This window comes from Cajanus cajan, chromosome 4 (genome assembly GCF_000230855.2).
Source record: "Cajanus cajan strain Asha chromosome 4, NIPB_CcT2T_4, whole genome shotgun sequence".
NCBI classification, from domain to species: domain Eukaryota; kingdom Viridiplantae; phylum Streptophyta; class Magnoliopsida; order Fabales; family Fabaceae; genus Cajanus; species Cajanus cajan.
In genome coordinates, this window is record NC_138520.1 from 33,269,663 (window position 1) to 33,296,242 (window position 26,580).

General features: G+C 34.2%; 2 protein-coding genes across 7 annotated transcripts; one reads left to right on the top strand and one right to left on the bottom strand.

Annotated features, from left to right (window-relative positions):
* The first annotated feature begins 12,787 nt into the window (after window positions 1-12,787).
* LOC109792638 (retrovirus-related Pol polyprotein from transposon RE2) lies at window positions 12,788-18,853 on the top strand. 4 transcript variants are annotated; one of them, XM_083072461.1, is made up of 2 exons: window positions 12,788-13,490; window positions 18,367-18,853. In XM_083072461.1, exons 1-2 carry the CDS (start codon window positions 13,088-13,090, stop codon window positions 18,492-18,494), a joined length of 531 nt encoding a protein of 176 aa, XP_082928587.1. In that variant the 5' UTR covers window positions 12,788-13,087; the 3' UTR covers window positions 18,495-18,853. The 4 variants fall into 4 exon arrangements, 2 of the variants coding, with proteins under 2 accessions (XP_082928587.1, XP_082928588.1); XM_083072462.1 differs by lacking the exon at window positions 18,367-18,853 and adding an exon at window positions 13,658-14,727 and having other exon boundaries at window positions 12,790-13,490; XR_014433040.1 differs by having other exon boundaries at window positions 12,873-14,195.
* Window positions 18,303-20,738, bottom strand: LOC109792637 (spindle assembly checkpoint component). Of its 3 annotated transcripts, none has more exons than XM_020352057.3 (9): window positions 20,608-20,738; window positions 20,340-20,509; window positions 20,200-20,262; window positions 20,076-20,095; window positions 19,952-19,996; window positions 19,781-19,842; window positions 19,351-19,487; window positions 19,172-19,260; window positions 18,303-18,639 (listed from the first exon to the last, which is right to left on the bottom strand). In XM_020352057.3, the coding sequence occupies exons 1-9, from the start codon at window positions 20,681-20,683 to the stop codon at window positions 18,510-18,512; spliced, it is 792 nt and encodes a 263-aa protein (XP_020207646.1). In that variant the 5' UTR covers window positions 20,684-20,738; the 3' UTR covers window positions 18,303-18,509. The 3 variants fall into 3 exon arrangements, with proteins under 3 accessions (XP_020207646.1, XP_082928586.1, XP_020207647.1); XM_083072460.1 differs by having other exon boundaries at window positions 19,172-19,272; XM_020352058.3 differs by lacking the exon at window positions 19,172-19,260 and having other exon boundaries at window positions 18,303-18,635.
* Window positions 20,739-26,580: the final 5,842 nt, after the last annotated feature.

Sequence of the window (26,580 nt, forward strand, 5' to 3'; positions counted from 1 at the left end):
AATAAGATTAAAAGAATTAAAAAAACTACAAGCACATAAATTAAAAAGGACCATCTTAAATTATAGGGACTAAAATTGATTTAAAAAGATAAAAATAATAACTAAAAAAATTATTTTCAATTATTGAAACTAAAAAGTAAAGGGAAACTATAATGAGTTAAAACATTTTTTTTAACAATTTTTATATAGTTACTTTGTGGTGTCTACTTTTCTATACCTCATTAGATGATTCATTATTCTAGTTGTGTTTCATGCCCTGATGTTCTCGATATTTGACTTATCTAGACATGCTTCCTAAGCATTATTTTGTTGTATTATGCATACTTTTGGAATTTAATAGAATTTTATCTCTTGTTTTTATACCGTAATTACTTTTAATTAACTTAATAAATAATTAGAGTAAAATTGAATGTAACGAGTGTCATTGATTGTTCATAGTATCTTAATCTTATATCTTTCTTATTCGTTATGGTTGTTATTATTAGCTTTCTATATCTTAAAATTATTTTGAAAATTAATTTTCTTTATTTTTGAGAATTAATCTTAACCTTAGCCAAATAAGCCTTTTGCTAACTTATTTTCATATTGACAAAGTTTGATGAAGAGTGGCAATTTAACCATTAGTAATGGTCATCTTGGAGAGTATTACATATTACATTTATGTTCACGTACAACTTTTGTTGGCAATTGATCATCAAGATTTCAGTACCCATCGATTTTAGAATGTAACACTTCGAACAATAACATGTGTAATAAACTAAGTAGGACATCTTTTTGTAGCTGATGAGAAAATTTAGAGGATTCTTTATTTTGTTTGTATTTTTCATTATATGTGTGTGTGTATATATATATATATGTGTGTGTGTGTGTGTGTGTGTGTCTGTGTGTGTGCGCGCGCGTGTGTGTGTTTGAGTGTGTACGCACGCGTGTGTGTGTTTGAGTGTGTGCGCACGCGTGTGTATATTTTTCAGGTTTATCTCTTAACTTTTTTTACATAAGTTTTTTAGTGATAATTGCTCTATTCTTTATATAATAACTTTTTTTAATTTTTTTTTAGTTTCTATAGTTTCACTTACTTCTTATGATTTAAAATAGACATTTTAGTTCGTATATTTATCTTTATTAGACTTATTTAGCCTCTATAGTTTAAAATATACATATTTAGTCTATACTTGTTTTTTCTTTATTTTTTTAGTATTTATTGTCATTATGATGAAAATCTAATCCCCAAGGATCCCTTTGGAAGAGGTAAGACCAAGAAGGGTGAAGGGTGATCCAAGGATGCTCACACTTGAAGACCATTGGGCCTTTAACTAGGTCCATGGTTAGGAAGCTAGAAGAGGCTTCTAAAGAGGGGGTGCTTCTTAGACCTTTGCTCTTCATGAGCATTGATTATGATTCCTCTTATTAGTCTCTTGAGTTTCCATTGTACATACTTGTATAGTTGATTTCTTGTACCTTGTATATAGTAGATATTTGTATAGGTGTATTTTTGCCTTTGTATTTGTGAGGCACTTTATTTCCTTTTTAGTAGCTATTGTATATTATTTCTAGGGTAGGTTACTTGGGCACTTTGACTCCATTTAACCTAACCTATAAATACACTCTTTTCTTAGTTTTCTAGTAGTAGGATTGGGAGTGGCATTAACAAGCTAGAGAGTGCCATTAGTAAGCTAGAGAGTGTTACTAGCAATTTAGCCAAAAGGTGGTCCTAGGCTAAAATTTACATATTGGACTCATTTTACTCCTAATTTTTCATAGATTTGATTTAGCTAGGTTTCATTCACATTGGATGAACCTAACTAAACCAAATTAACAATTTTAAAACGTGTTGGAGTAAAATAAGTCCAAAAGGCCGCCCACCTAGATGTGTTCACACTTGTCTTGGCCAAATTGGTTGGTTCTTCTCAAGCTTGGAAGCTTGAAGCACAAGCTTCTCCTTAGCTTGCTTACCAAGCAAGCTAAGTGAGTAGCTTGCACTCCAAGCCTCTAGACCATGAGTGGTTAGCTAGACCTTACCATTGTAACGACCCACCCTAGGTCGTCACATTAATAACCAGCCAAAATAAAATAATATAAAATAAAGAAAATAGAGCAAAAGTCAGCTACGATAGAGTGAAAAAAAAATTATTTCATAATATCAAACATAATTATATCAGAGTCATTCTTGGTAAAATTATACAGTAATCCAATAGTAACATCATGAAATATAAGTTAGACACCCTAGGTGCTGGTCAAGCTCTACGTCTAGCCACTTCTCAAAGCAGCTACCCCAAAAGACTCCTTGCTATCCCAAGGCCTCACACCTGATCTGCTCCCCCACATAGTGAGATCATCACAGTCCAAACCACATGGAAACACAAGGGTTAGCACATATAAAACCAACCATAGTATATCATAATAAAATATCATTAAACAAATATTTATCCACAGTATTTATCCAGACCAACAAGTCATTTTCCATTCTAAATATAGACCAACCCAAAATATAATGTATACACGTCCATGCCAATATATACATATTTTATGATAATAAAATAATCCATAACCAATGTATACAATCCATACCATATGTATACAGATTCCATATCCAAAACAAAGTCACACCACTGTATAATCCATGATGTAACCAACACATCCAAACCAAATGTTGGCCTCAACACCATCCAAACCAAGTGTTGATACGGTGAAACATGTCAGCAACCCATGTCCCACACCTAACCTCTCATGGAAAATATACAGTTGGATTACGTCGTCACGTAACCCTGGTGATCATGGCCACTTTATCCATCGGTATGACTCGGCCTTGCCCCCATACCGGTAGCAAATAGAATACTTAGAGGAGTACTTCAGAATCCACCTAACATCTGAAGTGGTTTATCATATAACCTTTGGAAAAGTTCCACATTGGAATCCTCACCATGGGATTCCCAAATTTCATATTTTTCCAAAGATTATATCCTGATCTCACCAAGAGATCTAATCCATACCATAACCTTACTCCTTTAAGTCCTATTTACTTTTCCAAACCACATACATAGCATATTCCATAATTAAACATAACCATAACCATGCCAATTTGTCAATATAATAATAATATAAATATCCAAAACAACCATCAATTGATCCAAATTATACTATATGAAATGAAAATCTCCACATAAAATAGCATATTAAAATTATACTATTCCTATCATGCTCATATATACTAGATTAATTTTATAAGCACTACCCTTACTTGGATAAACCTGAACTGAAACTCGGGCAGAACCTCCACCTCTCTCCTTAAGCAAGGGCCGAAACTCGGGCAGAATCTCCTCTTCTCTCCTCTTTTCTCTCCCCTAGCAGAACCTCCTCTACTGGATTCCTCTTTCTCTCTCCTCTTTTCTTTTCTCCTCCCCTCTTTTTCTTTCTCTCTCTCCTCTTTCTCTCTCTAGGATTCTCTTTTCTCAGTATATTTTTTTTCACCCCCCCTGGCCCCTATTTATAGGCAACCAGAGTCACCCGGAACGGCCCGTATTGAATTCGGAACGGCCCGTTCCGAATCTTTCAAATGTACGCAAATTTTTAAACTGGAACGGCCCGTTCCAAAATCGGAACGGCCGTTCCCAAAAAGCAGAACGGCCCGTTCTAAAATCAGAACGGCCCGTTCCGAGACTCATCCAGAACGGCCCGTTCTCCTTCCGGAACGACCCGTTCTCCCTCCAGAATGGCCCGTTCCAAAGTCAGAACGGCCCGTTCTCCTAGTTGGAACTGCCCGTTCTGGGCCCGTTCTCACTAAAAAAAATTTAGTATAATTTTTAAGCTTGGAACGGCCCGTTTTGCTTTTGGAACGGCCCGTTCCAAGTTACCAAAACACCCCTTAAATTTTTTTAAAATTGCGAAAATGCCATCAGTAATAAAATTACAAGAATACCCCTATACCTTTATAAAATTTACGAAAATGCCATTGATAATTAATAATAATAAAAAAAATGGGTATTACAATTCTCTCCAACAACAAAAATTTTCGTCCTCGAAAATTCACTTACTCTAAAAGAGATATGGGTATTGATCCTTCATCCTTTCCTCCAACTCCCAAGTAGCTTCATTAGTAATCTCATCCCAAATAACTTTCACCAAATTGATAGATTTACCTCGCAACTGTTTAACTTTCTTATCTTCCACTGAAACTGGCTGTTTTTCAAAAGTTAAATTCTCCTTAACTTGTACTACCTCTGATTCCAATACATGATTTGGATCGTGAATATATTTCCTCAGTTGTGAAACATGGAACACATCATGCAGATTAGAAAGGAATGGAGGTAATGCAATCTGATATGCCACTGGTCCAATCCTCTTGAGAATTTGATACGGCCCAATAAACTTAGGATTCAACTTCTTAGCTTTGATAGCTCTTCCCACACCTGTGGTAGAAGTTACTTTCAAAAACACATGTTCTCCTTCTGAAAACTCCAAAAGTTTCCTCCTTTTGTCTGCATAAGACTTTTGCCGACTCTGAGCAGCTCTCATTCTTTCCTGAATTTGTTTCACCTTTTCAGTAGTCTGTAAGATGATCTCTGGCCCCACCATCACTGATTCTCCCTCTTTAAACCAACACAAAGGTGTTCGACATTTCCTCCCATACAGAGCCTCAAATGGTGCCATTCCTATACTTGCATGAAAACTGTTATTATAAGTGAACTCGACCAAAGGCAACATCTCTTCCCAATTCCCTAGATGATCCAAAATACAAGCTCTCAACAAGTCCTCCAAAGATTGGATAGTCCTCTCAGACTGCCCATCAGTTTGTGGGTGATAAGCAGAACTGAGCCTCAACTTAGTCCCTAACGCTTGATGCAAACTTTGCCAAAATCGGGATGTAAAACGAGGATCCCTATCAGAGATGATACTGGAGGGTACACCATGTAATCTAACAATCTCCTTAATATACAATTGAGTTAACTTTTCCAAGGACCACTTTATATTCATTGGAAGGAAATGAGCACACTTAGTTAATCTATCCACGATCACCCAAATAGAATCACAATTCTTAGCAGATCTTGGTAATCCAACAACAAAATCCATGGTTATACTATCCCATTTCCATTCTGGCACTTCCATCATTTGTAACAAACCTCCTGGTTTTTGATGTTCTACTTTAGCTTTTTGACACACAATGCAAGATGCAACATACTCAGCTATCTCCCTCTTCATACCATTCCACCAGAACATTTTCTTCAAATCTTGATACATTTTTGTCATACCCGGATGTACACTCAATTTACTTTTATGACCTTCCTCAAGTATCAACTTCTTCAACTCTTTATCTTGTGGAATACAAATTCTACCCTTGTACCTCAAGATTCCATCCATATCTTGTTCAAATCCTTCAGCTTTCTCAGAACCCAACAACTCTCTAACCTTATTCAATCTCATATCCTGAACTTGTTTTTGTTTCACCATCTCCAAGAAATCACTAGTAATGGTAGTCATACCACAACTAATAAAATCTGAGGCAATCACAACATTAAGATTCATATCCCTGAATTTCTCTACTAACTCCATCTCTTTAACCATCAGGTAAGACATATGAAGAGATTTTCTACTCAAAGCATCTGCCACCACATTTGCTTTACCTGGATGGTACATTAACTGAAAGTCATAATCTTTCAAAAACTCAATCCACCTCCTTTGCCTCATATTTAACTCTTTCTGATCAAACAAATATTTCAAACTCTTATGATCACTAAACACATCAAACTTTGCTCCATAGAGATAATGTCTCCAAATCTTCAAAGCAAAAACCACCGCAGCCAACTCTAGATCATGCGTAGGATAATTTCGTTCATGAGTCTTTAACTGCCTAGATGCATAAGCCACAACCTGTCTATCTTGCATAAGAACACATCCTAAACCTTGATGAGATGCATCACAATAAACCTCAAAAGATTTATTAGGATCTGGCAGAATCAACACTGGAGACGAAGTCAACTTTTCCTTTAACTCTTGAAAACTCCTTTCACACTCCTCCGTCCATATAAAAGGATGATCCTTCCTGGTCAGCTGTGTCAAAGGCATAACTATTTTAGAAAATCCTTCTATGAATCTTCTATAATAGCCAGCCAATCCCACAAAACCTCTAATTTCAGTAACTGATTTTGGACGCTCCCACCTCAAAATCGCTTCCACCTTAGTAGGATCAACTGCAATTCCTTGTGCAGAAATCACATGACCCAAGAACTTAACTTCAGATAACCAAAACTCACATTTTGACAACTTTGCAAATAATTGTTTCTCCTTCAATACCTGCAAAACTATCCTCAGATGTTCTCTATGTTCTTCCATAGATTTAGAATAAACCAGAATATCATCAATGAACACCACCACAAACTTATCCAGAAAGGGTCTGAAAATCCTGTTCATATAATCCATGAAAATAGCTGGAGCATTCGTCACTCCAAAAGGCATGACAACATACTCATAATGGCCATACCGAGTCCTGAAAGCAGTCTTTGGTATGTCCTCTTCCTTTACCCGAATTTGGTGATATCCAGATCTCAAATCAATCTTGGAGAAAATAGTAGCTCCCCTTAACTGATCCATCAAATCATCTATTCTTGGCAATGGATATTTATTCTTGATTGTCAATTTATTTAACTGCCTGTAATCCACACATAACCTCACACCACCATCCTTCTTTTTTACCAATAACACTGGTGCTCCCCACGGAGATACACTAGGTCTGATCATCTGCTTCTCCAAAAGTTCTTCAACCTGCTTCTTCAATTCAGATAACTCCGCTGGTGCCATTCTATAAGGAGAAATGGACACTGGTCCCGCCCCTGGTATAAGATCAATACTAAACTCTAACTCTCGCTTTGGTGGTAATCCCGGAACATCATCCGGAAAAACCTCTGGAAATTCTCTAACAACATCAATACTATTCAACAACTTTTCATTCTCTACACTAATAAAAGATAAGATCATAAACCCAAGAGCTCCATCCTTCAACAATCCATCTACCTGTCTATTAGAAATAAATCTCTCCTATTCATCAGTAGGAAAGATTAATTTCTTCTCTGAACAATCTATCAAAATCCTATTGGCAGAAAGCCAATCCATCCCTAAAATCACATCCAAATCGGATAGAGGTAAACAAAATAAATTCACTTTATAACAACGCCCTTCCACCTCCACTGGACATCTCAAACAAACCTCAGAAGTCAAAACAGACCCTGAAGCTGGGGTAGAAACAACTAGATCCACACACAAAGAACTCACAACTAAATTTAACCTTGCCACGCATTCATAAGAAATAAAAGAATGTGAAGCACCAGAATCAAATAAAATAGAAATATCATTACCATCAGCTTTGCCCTTTCCTTTTACCAGCTCAGATGTCGTTTCAGCTTCAGCACCTGTTAAAGCAAAGACACGACCTGCTGCAGTAGGCCGATCCACTTTCTGGTTCTCTCTAGCTGGAATATTTTTGACAATGCAATCTTTAGCCATGTGACCCACCTTGCCACATTTAAAACACGTATAGTTCTTTGTAGAACAGTCCTTCATCATATGTGGGCCTCCACAGATATAACATCTAATACTCTGAACATCTCTTGTGGTAGTAGTCCCCATCGGTTTCTTATTAGCATTTCCAATTTGAAACTGAGATGGTCTCTTTTGAGGATGTTTCCCCCTCCCAAATCCAGATGATCCCTCTAGACCCTTTGCCACTCTATTTCCTCCTTCAAATCTCTCAACTGTTTTTGCCTTTTCAACTAGAACTGGGAATTCCACAATCCCCATAGGGACAATAGTCTTTTTCAGCTCAAATCTTAGACCCTCACTAAACTTCCTGCATCTCCAGGCTTCAGTGATAGCTTGAGAATAATACCTAGCCAAGTGTTCAAACTTGACCACATACTCTTGTACTGACATATTTCCTTGTTGCAATCTCAAAAATTCAGCTTCCTTAGCATATCTGGCGCTATCTGGAAAATATTTCTCTAGGAATACCTTTTTGAAATTTTCCCAATTTATCACCTCCCCTCTAGCTTCCATCATAGCTTGAGCACCTTTCCACCAGAAACTAGCCTCACCCACCAACATATAAACAGCATAAACTAGCTTCCTTTCCTCAGGACAATGCATCACCATAAAGATTTTCTCCATCTCTTCAATCCATTGATCAGCAATTTCAGGTCCATTAACACCTGTAAATTGAGGAGGATTCCCTTTTCTGAACTCTGACAAGCCCCTATATTCATCAGATACTTCAGTCCTAGCTGCTTCAGCTGCAGCCCGGTTGGTCTCCATCTGAGCCAACAAAGTATTCTGTTGTCCAATAGCAGCAGCAATTAGCTCCATAGCCTGAGCAATCTGCCGCTCATCTACACCTGAAGAAGGATTAGAATGGTTTCCCCTACCAACCATCCTAATAAAGATAAAAGATCAAGGAACCCATGAGTTTACACTAAAACACATAAGAAATTCCTTTCAAAAAAAATCTATTTCCACTCAACAGAAACATAATAAGACCATTTCCCACAAACCCTAAAGAGACTCAACCAGCTCTGATACCAAAATTGTAACGACCCACCCTAGGTCGTCACATTAATAACCAGCCAAAATAAAATAATATAAAATAAAGAAAATAGAGCAAAAGCCAGCTACGATAGAGTGAAAAAAAAATTATTTCATAATATCAAACATAATTATATCAGAGTCATTCTTGGTAAAATTATACAGTAATCCAATAGTAACATCATGAAATATAAGTTAGACACCCTAGGTGCTGGTCAAGCTCTACGTCTAGCCACTTCTCAAAGCAGCTACCCCAAAAGACTCCTTGCTATCCCAAGGCCTCACACCTGATCTGCTCCCCCACATAGTGAGATCATCACAGTCCAAACCACATGGAAACACAAGGGTTAGCACATATAAAACCAACCATAGTATATCATAATAAAATATCATTAAACAAATATTTATCCACAGTATTTATCCAGACCAACAAGTCATTTTCCATTCTAAATATAGACCAACCCAAAATATAATGTATACACGTCCATGCCAATATATACATATTTTATGATAATAAAATAATCCATAACCAATGTATACAATCCATACCATATGTATACAGATTCCATATCCAAAACAAAGTCACACCACTGTATAATCCATGATGTAACCAACACATCCAAACCAAATGTTGGCCTCAACACCATCCAAACCAAGTGTTGATACGGTGAAACATGTCAGCAACCCATGTCCCACACCTAACCTCTCATGGAAAATATACAGTTGGATTACGTCGTCACGTAACCCTGGTGATCATGGCCACTTTATCCATCGGTATGACTCGGCCTTGCCCCCATACTGGTAGCAAATAGAATACTTAGAGGAGTACTTCAGAATCCACCTAACATCTGAAGTGGTTTATCATATAACCTTTGGAAAAGTTCCACATTGGAATCCTCACCATGGGATTCCCAAATTTCATATTTTTCCAAAGATTATATCCTGATCTCACCAAGAGATCTAATCCATACCATAACCTTACTCCTTTAAGTCCTATTTACTTTTCCAAACCACATACATAGCATATTCCATAATTAAACATAACCATAACCATGCCAATTTGTCAATATAATAATAATATAAATATCCAAAACAACCATCAATTGATCCAAATTATACTATATGAAATGAAAATCTCCACATAAAATAGCATATTAAAATTATACTATTCCTATCATGCTCATATATACTAGATTAATTTTATAAGCACTACCCTTACTTGGATAAACCTGAACTGAAACTCGGGCAGAACCTCCACCTCTCTCCTTAAGCAAGGGCCGAAACTCGGGCAGAATCTCCTCTTCTCTCCTCTTTTCTCTCCCCTAGCAGAACCTCCTCTACTGGATTCCTCTTTCTCTCTCCTCTTTTCTTTTCTCCTCCCCTCTTTTTCTTTCTCTCTCTCTCCTCTTTCTCTCTCTAGGATTCTCTTTTCTCAGTATATTTTTTTTCACCCCCCCTGGCCCCTATTTATAGGCAACCAGAGTCACCCGGAACGGCCCGTATTGAATTCGGAACGGCCCGTTCCGAATCTTTCAAATGTACGCAAATTTTTAAACTGGAACGGCCCGTTCCAAAATCGGAACGGCCGTTCCCAAAAAGCAGAACGGCCCGTTCTAAAATCAGAACGGCCCGTTCCGAGACTCATCCAGAACGGCCCGTTCTCCTTCCGGAACGACCCGTTCTCCCTCCAGAATGGCCCGTTCCAAAGTCAGAACGGCCCGTTCTCCTAGTTGGAACGGCCCGTTCTGGGCCCGTTCTCACTAAAAAAAATTTAGTATAATTTTTAAGCTTGGAACGGCCCGTTTTGCTTTTGGAACGGCCCATTCCAAGTTACCAAAACACCCCTTAAATTTTTTTAAAATTGCGAAAATGCCATCAGTAATAAAATTACAAGAATACCCCTATACCTTTATAAAATTTACGAAAATGCCATTGATAATTAATAATAATAAAAAAAATGGGTATTACAACCATGGTTCCTAGTGAACCATGGTTAAGACTAGCTTACTCTCCAAGCTTCCTACTCCTATATTTTCGTTTTTACTTCATTGTAAAACACTTTTGGATGTATTGAGATTTCATTTATGAAATTGAGTTCAGATTTCTCTCTTCTAAAAGTCCCTAAACCTCTTTGTTAGCATGCAATTCTCTTATCCCTTCATAGAAGAGTGTGGTGAGAATTGAAGGAGCTTATCTCTTCATCAAGGAGTGGCGCCTATTGGGAGAGTTTCTCCACCAAACCGTGGTGGTTCTAAGGTCTCCTCCTCCATTGGAGACCTTAACAAGGCTTAGGAAGAATCAAGGAGTCAAGGATCTAGGGAGGAGCTTGAAGAGGAATCAACATCAGTCCGGTTTCTCAACAAGTTTTCCATCACATTATTTTTTTGTAACGTAGTCTAATAGAGAGCTTCAATTTTATAAGAGAAAAAATTAGTATCTCAACAATAGATGTCACAGGTGATGTTATAAAAAAAGTGATACTAAGCATCGAAAGACCTAATTAAAAGAAATCTATTAAAATAAATTCAACATTAATAAAACAAACTTGACTACCTCTGTCAAGTAAACATAAAAGAAATAATGTTACAAAAAAATTAACAATAAAGATTAAAATAAAAAACTAAAAGTACATAAATTAAAAAGATGCATCTTAAATTATAGGGACTAAACGTGATTTAAAAAGATAAATATAAAAACTAAAAAATGTGATACTATAATGAGTAAAAGGATATTTTAATTTTTTTATTAAATTTTGTACGATTTCTTTGTGATGTCTACTTTTCTATACCTTATTAGATGATTCATTATTGTAGTTGTGTTTCATGTCCTGATGTTCTCGATATTTGTCTTACCTAGACATGCTCCTAAGCATTATTTTGTAATATTATGCATAGTTTGGCATTTCATAGAATGTTATCTCTTGTTTTCATATCGTAATTGCTTTTAATTAACTTAATAAACAATTAGAGTAAAATTGAAAGTAAGGAGTGTCATTGATTGTTCATAGTATCTTATTCTTATATCTGTCTTATTTGTCACGGTTGTTAATTATTATAAGCTTTCTATATCTTAAAATTATTTTGAAAATTAATCTTCTTTTTCATGAGATTAATCTTAACCTTAGCCAAATAACCCTTCTGCTAACTTATTTTCATATTGCCAAAGTTTGATGAAGAGTGGCAATTTAACCATCAATAATGCTCATCTTGGAGAGTATTACATATTACATTTATGTTTACTTCACCACGAGCACCCACTTACAACTATTGTTGACAATTGTATCATCAAGATTTCATTATCCATAGATTTTAGTATATAATGCTTTTAACAATAACATGTACAATAAATTAAGTAGGGCATCTTTTTTGTGGTTAATGACAAAGTTTAGAGGATTCTTTATTTTGTTTGTATTTTACATTATATATGTATATATATATATATATATGTGTGTGTGTGTGTATGTGCGCGAGTGTATATTTTTCATGTCTATCTCTTAACTTTTTTATATGATTATTTTTAGTGATAATTGCTCTATTTTTTATTTGGTAACTTTTTTTAATTTTTTTTAATATAAATTTTATAGTTTCACTTACTTCTTATGATTTAAATTAGTTATTTTAGTTCGTATATTCATCTTTATTAGTCTTATTTAGCCTCTATAGTTTAAAATATACATTTTTAGTGTATACTTGCTTTTTATTTATTGTTTTAGTATTTTTTTTTGTAACATCATCTAATAGAGAGCTTCAATTTTATAAGAGTAAAAAAATTAGTATCTCAACAATAAATGTCATAGATGATGATAAAAAAAAATAATACTAAGCATCAAAAGACCTAATTAAAAATAAATCTAGTAAAACAAATTCAATATTAATAAAACAAATTTGACTACCTCTGTCATGTAAACATAAAAGAAATTAAAAAGATCTATCTTAAATTATAGAGACTAAAATTGATTTAAAAAAATAAATATAAAAACTAAAAAAATATATTTTGAATTATAGAAACTAAAAAGTAAAGTAAAACTATAACCAATAAAAAGATATTTTAAATTTTTTTATTAAACTTTATACGGTTATTTTGTGATGTCTACTTTTCTATACCTTATTAGATGATTCATTATTATAATTGTGTTGCATGTCTTAATGTTCTCGACATTTGACTTACTTAGACATGCTTCCTAAGCATTATTTTGTTATATTATGCTTAGTTTGACATTTAATAGAATTTATCTCTTGTTTTTATAATGTAATTGTTTAATTAACTTAATAAAAAATTTGAACAAAATTAAAAGTAACGAGTATCATTGTTGATAGTATCTTACTCTTATATGTCTCTTATTCGTTACGGTTGTTCAAAACGGCTAATGAAAACAGAATGCATCTTTTCCGCTCGCATTCAATCATTCTTTTCTCTCGGATTTTCTAGAGATTTCACATGGTATCAGAGCCTTTTATGGTTCATTACATCTTGATCTCTTAATCGTTCACTTTCGACCTTAGCCTTCTTCACTGTTTCCTCCATGGCGGCTCCTCCTCCTAAGGTTCTTGATACGTCAAATCGTTACTTCCTTACCAGAGGTGATAGCTTTGGAATTCCTCTCGTTCTGATCAAATTGGACGGTTCCAATTATCATTCTTGGTCTTGTGATGTTTCCACAACCCTTGGCTCGAAGAACAAGCTTCACTTCATTAATGACACTCTTCCTCGTCCCCCTCCTGGTTTTGCCATGTTTGGCCATTGGGATCGCTGTAATTCCATTGTCATGTCATGGCTTGTTCACTCTCTTGATGCTAGTATTGCTCCGAGTGCTCATTGGATGGACACCGCAATTGAGATCTGGAATACTTTGCGAAAACGTTACTACCAGGGAGACTTCTTTCGCATTTCTGATATCCAAGAAGAGATCAACGCTCTTCGTCAAGGTTCGCTCAATATCACCGCTTATTTCACTCAATTGCAAACTCTTTGGCAAGAATTGGACCAATTTCGTCCTCTACCTTCATGTTCTTGCGAGATCAAGTTTCTTGCAATTATGTTCCTACTATATGTTCTTATCGCGATGGTGATTGTGTCCTTCCTTTTCTTAAAGGACTCAATGAACAATGAACAATACTCTGTTGTTCGTTCTCAAATCATGATGATGCAGTCAATACTAGATCTTGATCATGTTTTCTCACTTCTGATCTAACAAGAGCCTCAATTTGGTGTACCTGTTGATGATCCTCATACTTTGGCTTATTTTCCTTCCTCGACACGAGGACGTGGTGGTTTTGGTGTTCGATCTCAGTCCTCCTCCATTTCTGGTAGGGGTCGCGGTCGTGGCCGAAGTTCTAAAGTGTGTACTCATTATGATCACCCTGGTCACACTATTGAAACTTGCTATAAGAAACATGGATATCCACCTCATATGCAGAATTCTCATTCTGCTCATAATGTTCAATCACTCAAAAATATTGATGAAGGTGATGATACTGCTACTGTCCTTTCTCAGCAAGGAGTGCCTTCTGCTCCAACTATGACTCTGACTCCTGAGCAACATCAAGCCTTAATGGCTCTTTTACAACAATCAAATTTGAATGGTACCACGGTTAATCACATTTCTACTTCTCTTGTGAACAAATCCTCAGGTATTGTTTGCACCTTGTACATTTTATTTGCCAAAGATACTTGGATCATTGACACAAGAGCCTCTATTTATTTTTGTAACAATTTGTCCTTATTTCAAAGTCATAAACACATTCCTCCTATCCATGTTAAACTACTTACTGGTGGTGAGATTCAAACCAATATTTCTGGCACAGTGTTTTTCTCTAAATCTCTATTTCTCACCAATGTGCTTTATATTCCTAATTTCACTTTGAATCTTATTTTAGTTTCTCAACTCATTCGTTCCTTACCTTGTAAATTTTCTTTTTTCCCTTCATGATTGTCAGATTCTGGATTCAAGTTCCATGAGGATGATTGGTGTAGTTGAAGTTCAACACGGTCTTTACACAATGAAGTCTTGTCCCAAAACCATTTTACACGGTGTAAACAATTTTTTTTCTTACAAGAATAATCTTTGGCATTTTAGATTTGGCCATCTCTCATGATAAACTTTGTACTTTGAAACAGTTGTACCCTTTTATTGAATGTGATAAAACTAATTTGCCTTGTGATTTTTGTCATTTCTCTAAACAGAAGCATTTATCCTTTCCTGATAGTGATTCTGTTTATGAATTGTTTGATCTTGTACATTTTGACATTTGGGGTCCAATTGCTACACCATCTTTGCATGATCACAAATATTTTCTTACCATAGTAGAACACACTAGTCGTTTTACCTGGATCTATCCTATGAAATTAAAATCAGAAACTGGTTTCTTAGTCCAATCTTTTGTTACTCTTTTTCAAACACAGTTTTGTAAACTAATTAAATTTGTTCGAATTGATAACGGTCCTGAATTTAATCGTTCTAAGTTTTATGCTGAAAAAGGGATCATTCATCATAAAAGTTGTGTGAAAACACCACAACAAAATGGCTTAGTCTAACGCAAACATCAACATATTTTAAATATCACTAGGTCATTACTGTTTCATTCTGGTTTGCCACACTGTTTTTGGAGTTATGCTGCTGCCTTAGCTGTCCATATAATTAACAGAACACCTTCTTCATTGCTTGACAAAAAAATCACCTTATTATGTGCTACACAACAAAATTCCTGATATTTCACATTTAAGGGTATTTGGATGTCTTGCTTTTGCATCTACTATCACTTTTAACAGAAAGAAACTGGACTCCAGAGCACGAAAATGCATTTTTCTTGGCTATCAAAGAGGTGTTAAAGGCTTTGTTCTATATGATTTAAAGAATAGGGAAATTTTTATATCAAGACATGTACAATTTTATGAAACAATTTTTCCTCAAAAACAATCTCAAGGCTCTTCACAACTACCTTCAACTTTCACTCAATCCCATCCAAACCTTCCTACTCAGATTGAAGATATTTTTCCTTTACCTTCCATTCCCCCAGATGATTCACTTACACCCTTACTGAATCTTTTCCATCTCAAATTAACCTTCCAGCAGAACCTGAACCTATTTTTGATATGCCTTTACCTACTGTCCCTGCTTCTTCTACACCTCCTGTTCAGCAAAGAAAATCTCAGAGCCTTAAAGCCTCCAAATTATTTGAAAGACTATCATTGTGCATTGACTGGTGCTTCATTACACCATCATCTTATATGGTCAGGTACCCTATTTCAAATTATCTCTTATGATCTTCTCTCTCCTTCTTATAAACATTTATGTTTATCTGTTTCTCGTGTTTCTGAACCCTCAACCTACCAAGAGGCCATTAAATTTGATTGTTGGAAAGAAGCAATTAAGAACGAATTACTTGCTTTGGATATGAATCATACTTGGACGTTGACACACTTGCCTAAGGGAAAGAAGACCATAAGCTGCAAATGGATCTTTAAAATCAAACACAAGGCAGATGGGTTTATAGAAAGGTATAAGGCCCGTTTAGTTGCAAAGGGTTCACTCAAACTAAAGGAATTGACTTCCTTGATACATTTAGCCCTGTTGTTAAGATAACCACCATAAGAATGCTTCTATCCAACATTGGCACTTAGAACAACTTGATGTTAATACAACATTTTGGCATGGTGACTTAGATGAGGAGGTTTATATGAAACCACCAGCTGGATTGCCTCTTTCTGATCCTGCCTTGCTTTGCAAGTTAACCAAATCTTTATATGGCCTGCTGCTGGTTTTGTTCAATCAAAATCTGATTATTCCTTATTCACCAAGAGGTCTCTTACTAGTTTTACAATTATGTTCACTTATGTTGATGATTTGATACTTGTAGGGTCTGACATTTCTGAGATAAACCAGATCAAATCCTTGTTAAATAAAAAATTTGGTATTAAAGATCTTGGTCCTTTAAGGTTCTTCTTGGGATTTGAAATTGCTAGATCTTCTAAAGGTATTTCCCTTAATCAGAGGAAATATGCATTGGATCTCTTGCAAGATTCTGGATTATTGGCCTCCAAACCTTTTTCCACTCCAATGGAATATTCCCTCAAGCTTTCTAAAACCGATGGGATACCTCTTCCTGATGCTTCTGTCTATAGAAGACTCATTGGCAGGCTAGTTTATCTAACAAATTCTAGACCAGACATTAGTTTTGCTGTTAGCAAGCTTAGCCAATTTCTCAGCAATCCTACTTCCATTCACTTGCAAGCAGCTCTTCGCACTCTTCGATACATCAAAGGCAATCCTGCAAAAGGTCTTTTCTTTCCTACCACATCTTCATTTCACCTTACTGTTTTTTTCTGACTCAGATTAGGGAACTTGTCCTGATACACGAAGATTTGTCACGGGTTTCTGCTTCTTCCTTGGTTCTGCATTGATTTCTTGGAAATCCAAGAAGCAATCAACTGTAACAAGATCTTCTTCTGAAGCAAAATATAGGACCTTAGCTCATGCAAGCTGTGAAGCTCAGTGGTTGGTGTATCTTCTTCGAGATTTTGGCATTCCACTCACTTGTTCTGTTGTGCTTTTTTGTGACAGAAACTCTACACTTCATATAGTAGCAAACCCAGTTTTTCATGAGTGAACCAAACATATTGAACTTGATTGTTACTTGGTACGCGAGAAAATTCTGTCTAAGTTGCTGCATCTCATGCCCATTCCTTCTAAGGATGAAACTATAGATTTACTCACTAAGCCACTTGCTCCAGGACCATTTCAATATCTAGTTTCCAAGCTTGGAATGATTAACATCCATTCTAGCTTGCGGGGGGTGTTAACAGATGTGCTCCTTAACTTTACAGTTTAGCTTAGCCAATAGCTATATAATGCTTCTTGTAACTGTTCAAAACGACTAATGAAAACAGAATGCATTTTTTCCGCTCGCATTCAATCATTCTTTTCTCTCGGATTTTCTAGAGATTTCACAGTTATTATAAGCTTTTTATATCTTAAAATAATTTTGATAATTAATCTTTATTTTTGAGAATTAATCTTCCAAACATTGTAAATACATATTTTCTCGATAAACATTTTATTAGAGTTGTTAATTTAGACTAACTTGACCCATTCATGTTAGATGGATCTATGGATTTCCAAGTTGGTCAGGCCAACCCATTTAACATTGAGCTAAACTTTTTCTAGTCCAACCCAATCCATGAGCCCGAATATTTTAAAATGTAAAAATTAAAATTTATTAAAAATATTCCTTTTTTTGTAAGAAGTTCATAAAATACTTTTAATCGCCATAAAATAACAATATAATTCATAATAATAGAAATAAAATAAACCTAATCTCTGCCCCCCCAAAAAAACTATGATCTTACTGGGTTCTAAGTTCTTGATTCCCATTATGGCTGGGGTAAAACCCAGGAGGGAAACCTGACCTTACTGTCATTCTTAAGGAAGAATTTAAGGTAATGTTAAGTGCCAACACAACAAGACTATGGTTAAATGATGATACATGACGTCATCGAGGCTTTGATTATCTGAAAAAGGGTGTATAATTCGTTTCATAAATTTCTACAAATACATTTTTTGCATTGATGGAAACTGTCTAGGTATAGTGAGTACTATCCCTTTCAAGAATCAAGATGTATCTTGCTAAGTTAGCTCTACTGTGGAGCAGTCTTGCCAACTCAACATATTACAATACAGAAGTTGCAAATTTTATAGATATTATTGGTTAGTAGCTAATGCAATCTATGAGAAACAAACATGAGAAAGAAGAATCAATATAATGCATTACCAATTTGTTCTGTTTTCTATTTCCATACAAACAGGTCTTCATTTGTCAACTAGAATGAAAAGTCTATTCAAACTCAAAACACACGATATGAGCAAAGTTCAGTATTTCAGTGTCATTACAATGCGATGCGACCCACGCCTTACATGCTTGGTAGAGAAGTAGACTACTTGCATCATGTCATTTCTCCAGATTTGCCAGAAGTTCACTGAAAGACTCCAAATTGTCCACATGACAATTAGGACACATACATCTCCTTTGAAGCTCCTCACCAAGTGAACTGTATGTTGCTTCTAATTTAGAAGACTGCTTGTTTCCAGTTAAGTACATAACTCAGCTGCCCCCAATTAATCAATTAAAATTCTTTATCTACATTAATGGTGCTAAGATCATGTGAACTAAAGTAATTTTTGTACTAAAATTAGGGAGAGGAGGGATAGAGCAGTAGCATGCTTCTCTTTTGTATTAAAATTGACAAAGAATATATATCTTCTTTTTTTTTTTAATTATTATGCTTTATGAAATTTACAGAATGACAAAAATCTAGATAGTGATCAGCTGAAGTTTGCCTTCTATTGTTTCTATGCATACAACTCCGTATGAAACATGCCGAAATAGTAGCTTTTAACAATGGAGCATGCTTCCTAAAAAAAAACAACAATGGAACATGCTAATTTATATGATAACGAAATACACCCATTAAATTGACTGATTTCATGTACAATTATGCATCGTCAAAGTAGTGCTTTTATGGGTTGTATTGTAAAATAATTTTAGGTTGTGTACCCTATGAAGCAGAGACCATCAAAACAAATGAACTAGTTAAATATTTGTAAGGATATATAGTCAGATCCTGCAATTCTTTTGTTTCCATGACTATCATGCTCATTAAAGACACCTTTCTTTCATAATCAAATAATTGCTGCTGGACCTGCAGGTTCTCCTTGACTCGATAAAAAGTAAAATCTACGAAAATAAGGATAAGGAACCTTGACAGTCTAGCATTAGATTTTCAACTTACATTCTTATAATTCTTTTGTTCTGCTTGGTATTCCTCATCCACTTTAGCAGTTTGGCATATTACCTCCAAAAGTGTACTTTCAAGAGCCCTTAAAGCAACTTCAGCATCATTCTCTTTCAATATTACTTTTGGTGCATCTAAAACAATATCAAAAGGCATCTTCAGTTTCCAGACAAAAAGATTTAAGTAGATTAATATTGTAGCACAGAAATCAGTACCAGAAAAGACAATTTGCTTCTACTTGTCCAAACAAAGTTTTGTGTGAAGGGACAGAAACAAAGTTAAAACAAATCTCCTTCTCCTATAACACGAGTATCCTCTAGTTTTGTTTTGTGCTTTTCATGTTCCATATTTTTACATATAAAGCTAATAGACCAACACTCATTATTTATAACAGTGAAAAGAATTAAAAAGAAAAGAAAAAAAAAACCTCTAGAGGCTGCGCAATCAACGGCTTCTATGTCGTAAGTAATAATGCTCTCTTGAAAATTCCTGCATTTACCGAAGGATTAGTAACTACATGTGGCAATGTTGCAAAAGTTGTTTCCAAAAACGTAAGCTTTCATATATAATGCACAAGATTGTGATTAACGCGATGAACCTTATGCTGGCATTGAGATGAAGCATGTTGTGGAAGAACTGGTCACTGCAAGAACACACGGAAGAGTTGTAAGTGGTAAGTGTATTGAAGTTGGAAAATGAGTGAAAGAGCAGAGATGTGTTACCGCAAATGTGCTTCTTCAGACTTGAGTGATGAAAGCACAACATGCAAACAATTAGGTCCAATGAGAAAAACACTTTAAATAAAATCCCATAGGCCATAGGCATAGCATAGCAGAGAGCGTGTACCTTGATAGTTTCCAAATCAGATCCAACGGCAGAGATTTGTTCTTGAATTAGAGATACCCTGGCCTGCGTGTGTTGAAGAATTGAATTATATTAAGACTTAAGAGTGAGTTAGTGAGAGAAAGAGTAAGTGATTAAGTAACCTCTAGTGTTTGAGCCGAAGCTTCACTCAAAATCAATTGAAGTTGGAAGCCTTTAAGATCCTGTTCAACCACTTGTTTGGCTCGCTTGGCATTCTCAAGCTCCGCACTCGCCTGGCTCAGCTCCCGTGTAAGCTTCTCGATCTGCTTTCTCAGACTCACTACTCTTCGTTCTTCGCCATTCAATTGCAAACATCATAATAATATCATATTCATACATACCTCTTCCTTCCAATGCCAATAGGCAAAAGCAATGAAATAACAGAAATACCTCCTTCAGATTTCTCAGCCGCGAAATTGCGGATGAGGCTCAACAGCGAATCGCTTCCCCTTCCCCTTCCCGCCATATTCTACCGCATCTTCCACCCACTCACCTTTTATATTTACTATTCCATCTCATCCCACCCATTCTATTTCTATTCTATCATATGCCCCCAAACATTTTTTTTATATAAATTGTATGCCCTTTCTTTTACAGTAATATATTTATAAAATTTATTTTGTTATAATTTATATTTCAAACTTCTTTATTTCATTTCTAAATACAGTAAAATATAAATATATATATATATATATATATATATATATTATCCATTAATATCACATCAATTTGTTTTCAAAGGATAATTTTAATCTATTCACTTATTAATATTACCAGAGTGTATAGTAACACAATGCTCATAATCTCACGGATAAAATCTTTGGTTTACGTTAATGGTGTGTTTGGATGAGAAATTTATATAGAGTAATTCATTTATTTGAAGAATTTCAAATTTCTTGAGGTGAAATGCTTTGTTTGGATGAGAAATTTACAAAGAATTTGAAATTCAAGCATTTGTGAAATTCCTTAAAATAGTAGAATTTCAAATTCTCCCAAAAATGGGAGAATTTAAAATTCCTCATATTTGTTTTTCTTATTTCACATATATATTTTATCTTATCTCTTCATTCTTTTAATTATTGGAGATTCAAAAATATTTTTAAAATTATTAAATATTATCTTATATTAATTTTTAAAATTATTAAATATTATCTAATATTAATTTTTAAAATTATTAAATATTTAAAAATGGATTAATATTTATTTTTATAAAATTTAATTTAAAAATCTCAACATATAAATATATTTTTAAAATCAATTTTATTATAATGGAATCAAATTATTATATTCAACCTAACAATTTAAAATTTAAGAAATTTGAATTAACTCATCCAAACAAAATATTTTAAGAATGATAGGAAATTGAAATCAAAGTAATTCAAATATCAAGAATTTAAAAATCCTTGAATTTGTAAAATTCTTCATCCAAACACACTATAAAGATATTTTTCAATTGAAATTACAAATTAATTACTTTTATACCCAATAAGTTTTGTTTTTTAATTAGGTCTTTTTTTTTTTAATACATATCAAGTATCAAATTGATTTATAACACAACATCTATAACAATCTATAAAGAGGATATTTTATTGTAGTTTCTACTTTTCATTAGACATTTTTATCCCTCACTTTATGACACAACGCTGTCATTTCTCTCTCTTTGAAAACAACTTATGAGTTCTCTATTTATAATCGGTAAATTCTCAAACTATTTTTATTGTTCAATGTATTTATCAAGTTAAATAGGATTTTTCATCTAATCATTATCGGCTTATTTAGTTTTATAACTTACGTTAATCGAATTTTGATGATTTGAGTAATGGGTAGGAGTGATTATTTCTTTTTTCATTTCTTCTCAATTTCTAATTTTTTGTATTGTTATTTATTTTATTTTTTTTGTGCCTATGATTTAAGGACTGTCAGAGGAATTCGGAGATCACCAATAGTAAGGTTTTGGTTGGTGGAATGAAGAAAAGCTCCTGGTTAATTTTCTTTATTATTGCTTGGATGCTTAAGCCAAGATTACATAATCATGCTCAAATGTCTAGGAATGATATTTTGTTGATGTATGTGATTAAAAAGAAGGAAAAGGTTGATTGAGTCTTTGTTGTTAATGACTACATTTGGAAGGCTATAAGTAAGGAGGATAGTCCTATTCCTTATGCCTTGTTATTGTCAAAAGTGATTGAAAATATACAGGGATAAATCTTTAGGGGGAGAAAAAGATAATTCTCCATGCCTCTAATAGGATTGAGAGGGCGTTTCTTCATCATATGGGAATGTTGAAACAGGAAGACAAGGGGATCTTCAAGGGTGTTATTCCACCCATACCTGAGCCAACCACAGATGATGATGGTGTGTACCATCTCATGATGAGGATATTCTGCCCCCAAGTTGAACTGGAACCAAAAGCTAAACCAAAACTTAAGGCTTTTTCACCATTTAAGCAATTAATGCTCAATAAGATAGATGTTGTCATGGAGATGAACAAGAAGCACGAGTCAGAATTCTTTGGGATCCTTGATAGGTTTGACACATTGGACTATGAGATAGCAAAGATCAAGGCCCAGCTAGGAATTGAAGAGGACTCAGAATGAAGTTTTAAGCTGTTGTTCTAGTTTTAGGATTCTAGTTTCTAGTTTTTAAATTTCTGAATTTTAATTTCAATTGGGTGTTAATATTTCTAATTCTGGCACATTTTCGTTTGGATTAAGTTTAATGTGTCTTTGAACAATTTAAATTCTGGAACAATTTGAATTTTATGCGTGTTGAATTTTATGGCTTGGTAGTTTTTAATTTTGGTATTGGCTAATTTGATATTAGCTAAATTGGTATTATGATTGAATGTTGGTGCAATTACTTTTGCTAAATGTTTTGTGATTTAGTTCTTGGTATATGTCGAGTTACGCTCATGAATATTATGTTTGAATCATTGCTTGAGATTAATAGCGTATGAGAAGCTGGATATATATGAGTAGTTGAACTAGGATAAATAATCTTTCACTTCTCTTTCATCTTTACTCTTTCACTTTGTGCAATGTTTAAGTTGAATAATTAACTTGTTTCACATATGTTCACATGTGATTAATATTTTTGTGTGTTTAGAGGTTTAATTGAGGTATAATCAGTGCATGTTGTTGTACATATATGATATTCTAAAAGAAAATGAGATCTGGAAATATTTTTAATTTGATTACGTTAAATTATTTTTAATTAATTAAGGAAACTTTATTTGAAAATGACAGTTTTTCATATTTCAAATTCAAATTTGATTCTGTCATTAATATCTTACTGTTACAAATTTGGATTAATTTTCTTTTAATTACTGAATTAATTTCCTTTAATTACCAGATTTATTTTCTTTAATTGCCGGATTAATTACGTGTTTTTTTAGGATTTCTGAGACTCTATAAATAGAGGCCTTCGACACACTATTTTCTCACCCCCAAAACTCATTTCTCTCTTTCCTCTTTATGAGTTCTCAAATTTTCTAATTGCTAGTTCTTCTCCTCAACTTCTTGAGGCGAACCTGTTGTATCTTGGGGGGCTTGCGCATATCCCGCGGATAAGTCCTTAAGGTCAGTGCCATCACACGCCTTAGGGGAATTTTACTAACGTTTGTTCGGTGTTTCAGGTTGCTCATAGTTGCGTCTGCAATTTTATACAACAATCTTAAGGACTTATGTTGTCCATGAAAATCTTTTTGGGATTTTGTAATTTTTGGATTTGGTTTCTTTCATCGGCAAAGGTGGTGCAAACCCTAATTTTTGAAATCAGATAATCAATCCATGAAATCAAAAATGGATAAGGGAACACCGACATTCGGGAATCAAAAGACGAACGACAGCAACAAGAAGGAGAAGGCCGAGGAAGAGAGATCTAAGGTGGATGACCTTAGGGGTTCTCCGATGACTGTTGATCTCAATGAATTTAATGAGTATATTGATCGGTGAGTACAACCACATTAAACAATATGAAATTTGTTACAGAATGTGACTAGGCAAGTGAGGTTTCCTTGGCTTAGCTGCAAAGTCAAAAGGTAATTTTTTTTATAAAATAAATAAATAAAGTATAGATATAATATTGGAGGTTGATTAATATAGCTTTGACAAATATAACTAGTGGTATAGTATGATCTTGAAAAGTACTATCACTTAAGAGAAAAAATGAGGTGTGATGAGAGGATGAGAAGAGTAATTGCGAGATATCGTATGAGAAATGATGTAGGCAATTAATATTTGAGATTCTCTTCATGATGAGAATATTTAATTATTAATACACCTTGTTATTGTTATTAATTTTCATAAATGAGATGAAACTCCCCTTAACACCAATATAATTATATATGATGAGCTTTGGGTACATTACTTTATGTGATGTTGAACATATTTGCTATATGTTTTGAGATATTGGTTTAAAGTTCCCTCATATTTTTGTGATCAATACTTGATTTGATGACTAGTATATTTTTGTTATTTGCTTTCAAGGTAATACATGATATATGAGTTTGACCTACATGACATTACATGAGAGAGAAACTTCACGTTATGAGAAGATAACTAGTATTGGTCTAGTATATTAATCGATTAAATATTTTAATTGCATAATAAAATGTGAAATTATCTATATTATAATTTTTAATACTAAGATGTTGGAAAGATACCATAAATTGATGGTATTCAACATGGTGGATTTCCCATTGTATTAGAAATACAATGATGATTATTATTTGATCTTTGATCAAAATGAGACAAAATCCATCTGTGGTTATGTCACTACACTTGGATGTGGTGCAATTACTTTGAGATCAACCAATTAAATAATTGTTGAGTTAGAGTTTATTTCTCTTGATATGGTTGATTATGAGGCTGAGTGGTTGAAAAACCTCTTAGTAAATATTCCATTGGGAATATAACATTGAAAATAATGTAGTAAAGCAATTGCTTATATAAAATGATTGAATTTATCGATTATGTGAAGTTAATAATGGATTCGGCCGATCCTATCACTTAAATCCCTAAGGAAGATATTGTTATATTAAACATCGAGGGGAATGAGACTTTATTAAGCCACTTGTAAACAAACAAGTGATGGTAACCCAACCTTTGTGATTGGAGATCCCATGAATAAAGTTACTTGTCAGTTCTGCTAGCACTAAATTAATTTTAATCAATTTTAATATTTTTTTGACTCTTCCTAAAATATGAGAAAGTGCTAGAGCTGCATTACTGAGAGGGTAAGTTTTATTGTTAAGCTTTATGATGAGAAAGCTTAACACATTATAAAACTTTTAATGATTTTCATATCTCTTATGGGTGGTGTATGATTTGCAGCATGCACTTGATGAAATCACCTATATGAGTGTCAAGTGGGGCCGCTTGCATGAGTTCTTGGCGAGATCTCTAGAGCACTCATGAATACCGGGCACGCGCATGGCCTAGTAGTGCAAAACAAGGATAACTGCAAGAATTGTGGGGGTGTAATATGATTGATAAAACCGCTAATATACATTAAGTGTTTTGGTTCATATAACTTGTTACACCAATCTCACTGTATGTTAAGTATTATCAATCTAGGACTGGTTCATATAGCTTGCTACACCAGGTCCAATGTATTACAGTCAATATGAGAACTCATTTTCTTTTCTTTATCTCTCATTTTTAATGCAATAAAAAATAAAGTATTTTCTTTTGAAATATGTGGGGGATTGTTGTACATATATGATATTCCAAAAGAAAATGAGATCTGGAAATATTTTTATTTTGATTACATTAAATTATTTTTAATTAATTAAGGAAACCTTATTTGAAAATGGCAGTTTTTCACATTTCAAATTCAAATTTGATTCTGTCATTAATATCTTACCGTTAGAAATTTGGATTAATTTTCTTTTAATTACCGAATTAATTTCCTTTAATTACTAGATTTATTTTCTTTAATTTCCAGATTAATTACGTGTTTTTTTAGGATTTTTGAGACTTTATAAATAGAGGCCTCTGGTTAGGGTTTCTGAGACTTTATAAATAGAGGCCTTCGACACACTATTTTCTCACCCACAAAACTCATTTCTCTCTTCCTTCTTTATGAGTTCTCAAATTTTCTAATTTTCAGTTCTGCTCCTCAATTTCTTGAGACGACCTTGTTGTATCCTGGGGCCCTTGCGCGTATCCCGTGGATAAGTCCTTAAGGTTAGTGCCATCACACGCCTCAGGGGAATTTTACTAACGTTTGTTCGGTGTTTCAGGTTGCTCATAGCTGCATCTGCAATTTTATACAACACATGTTAACATGGTTGTGAATTGAATCTTTAAAAAAGTGTTATAAAAGTAAATAGGAACATATCCCATATACCAAGGTTTCAAT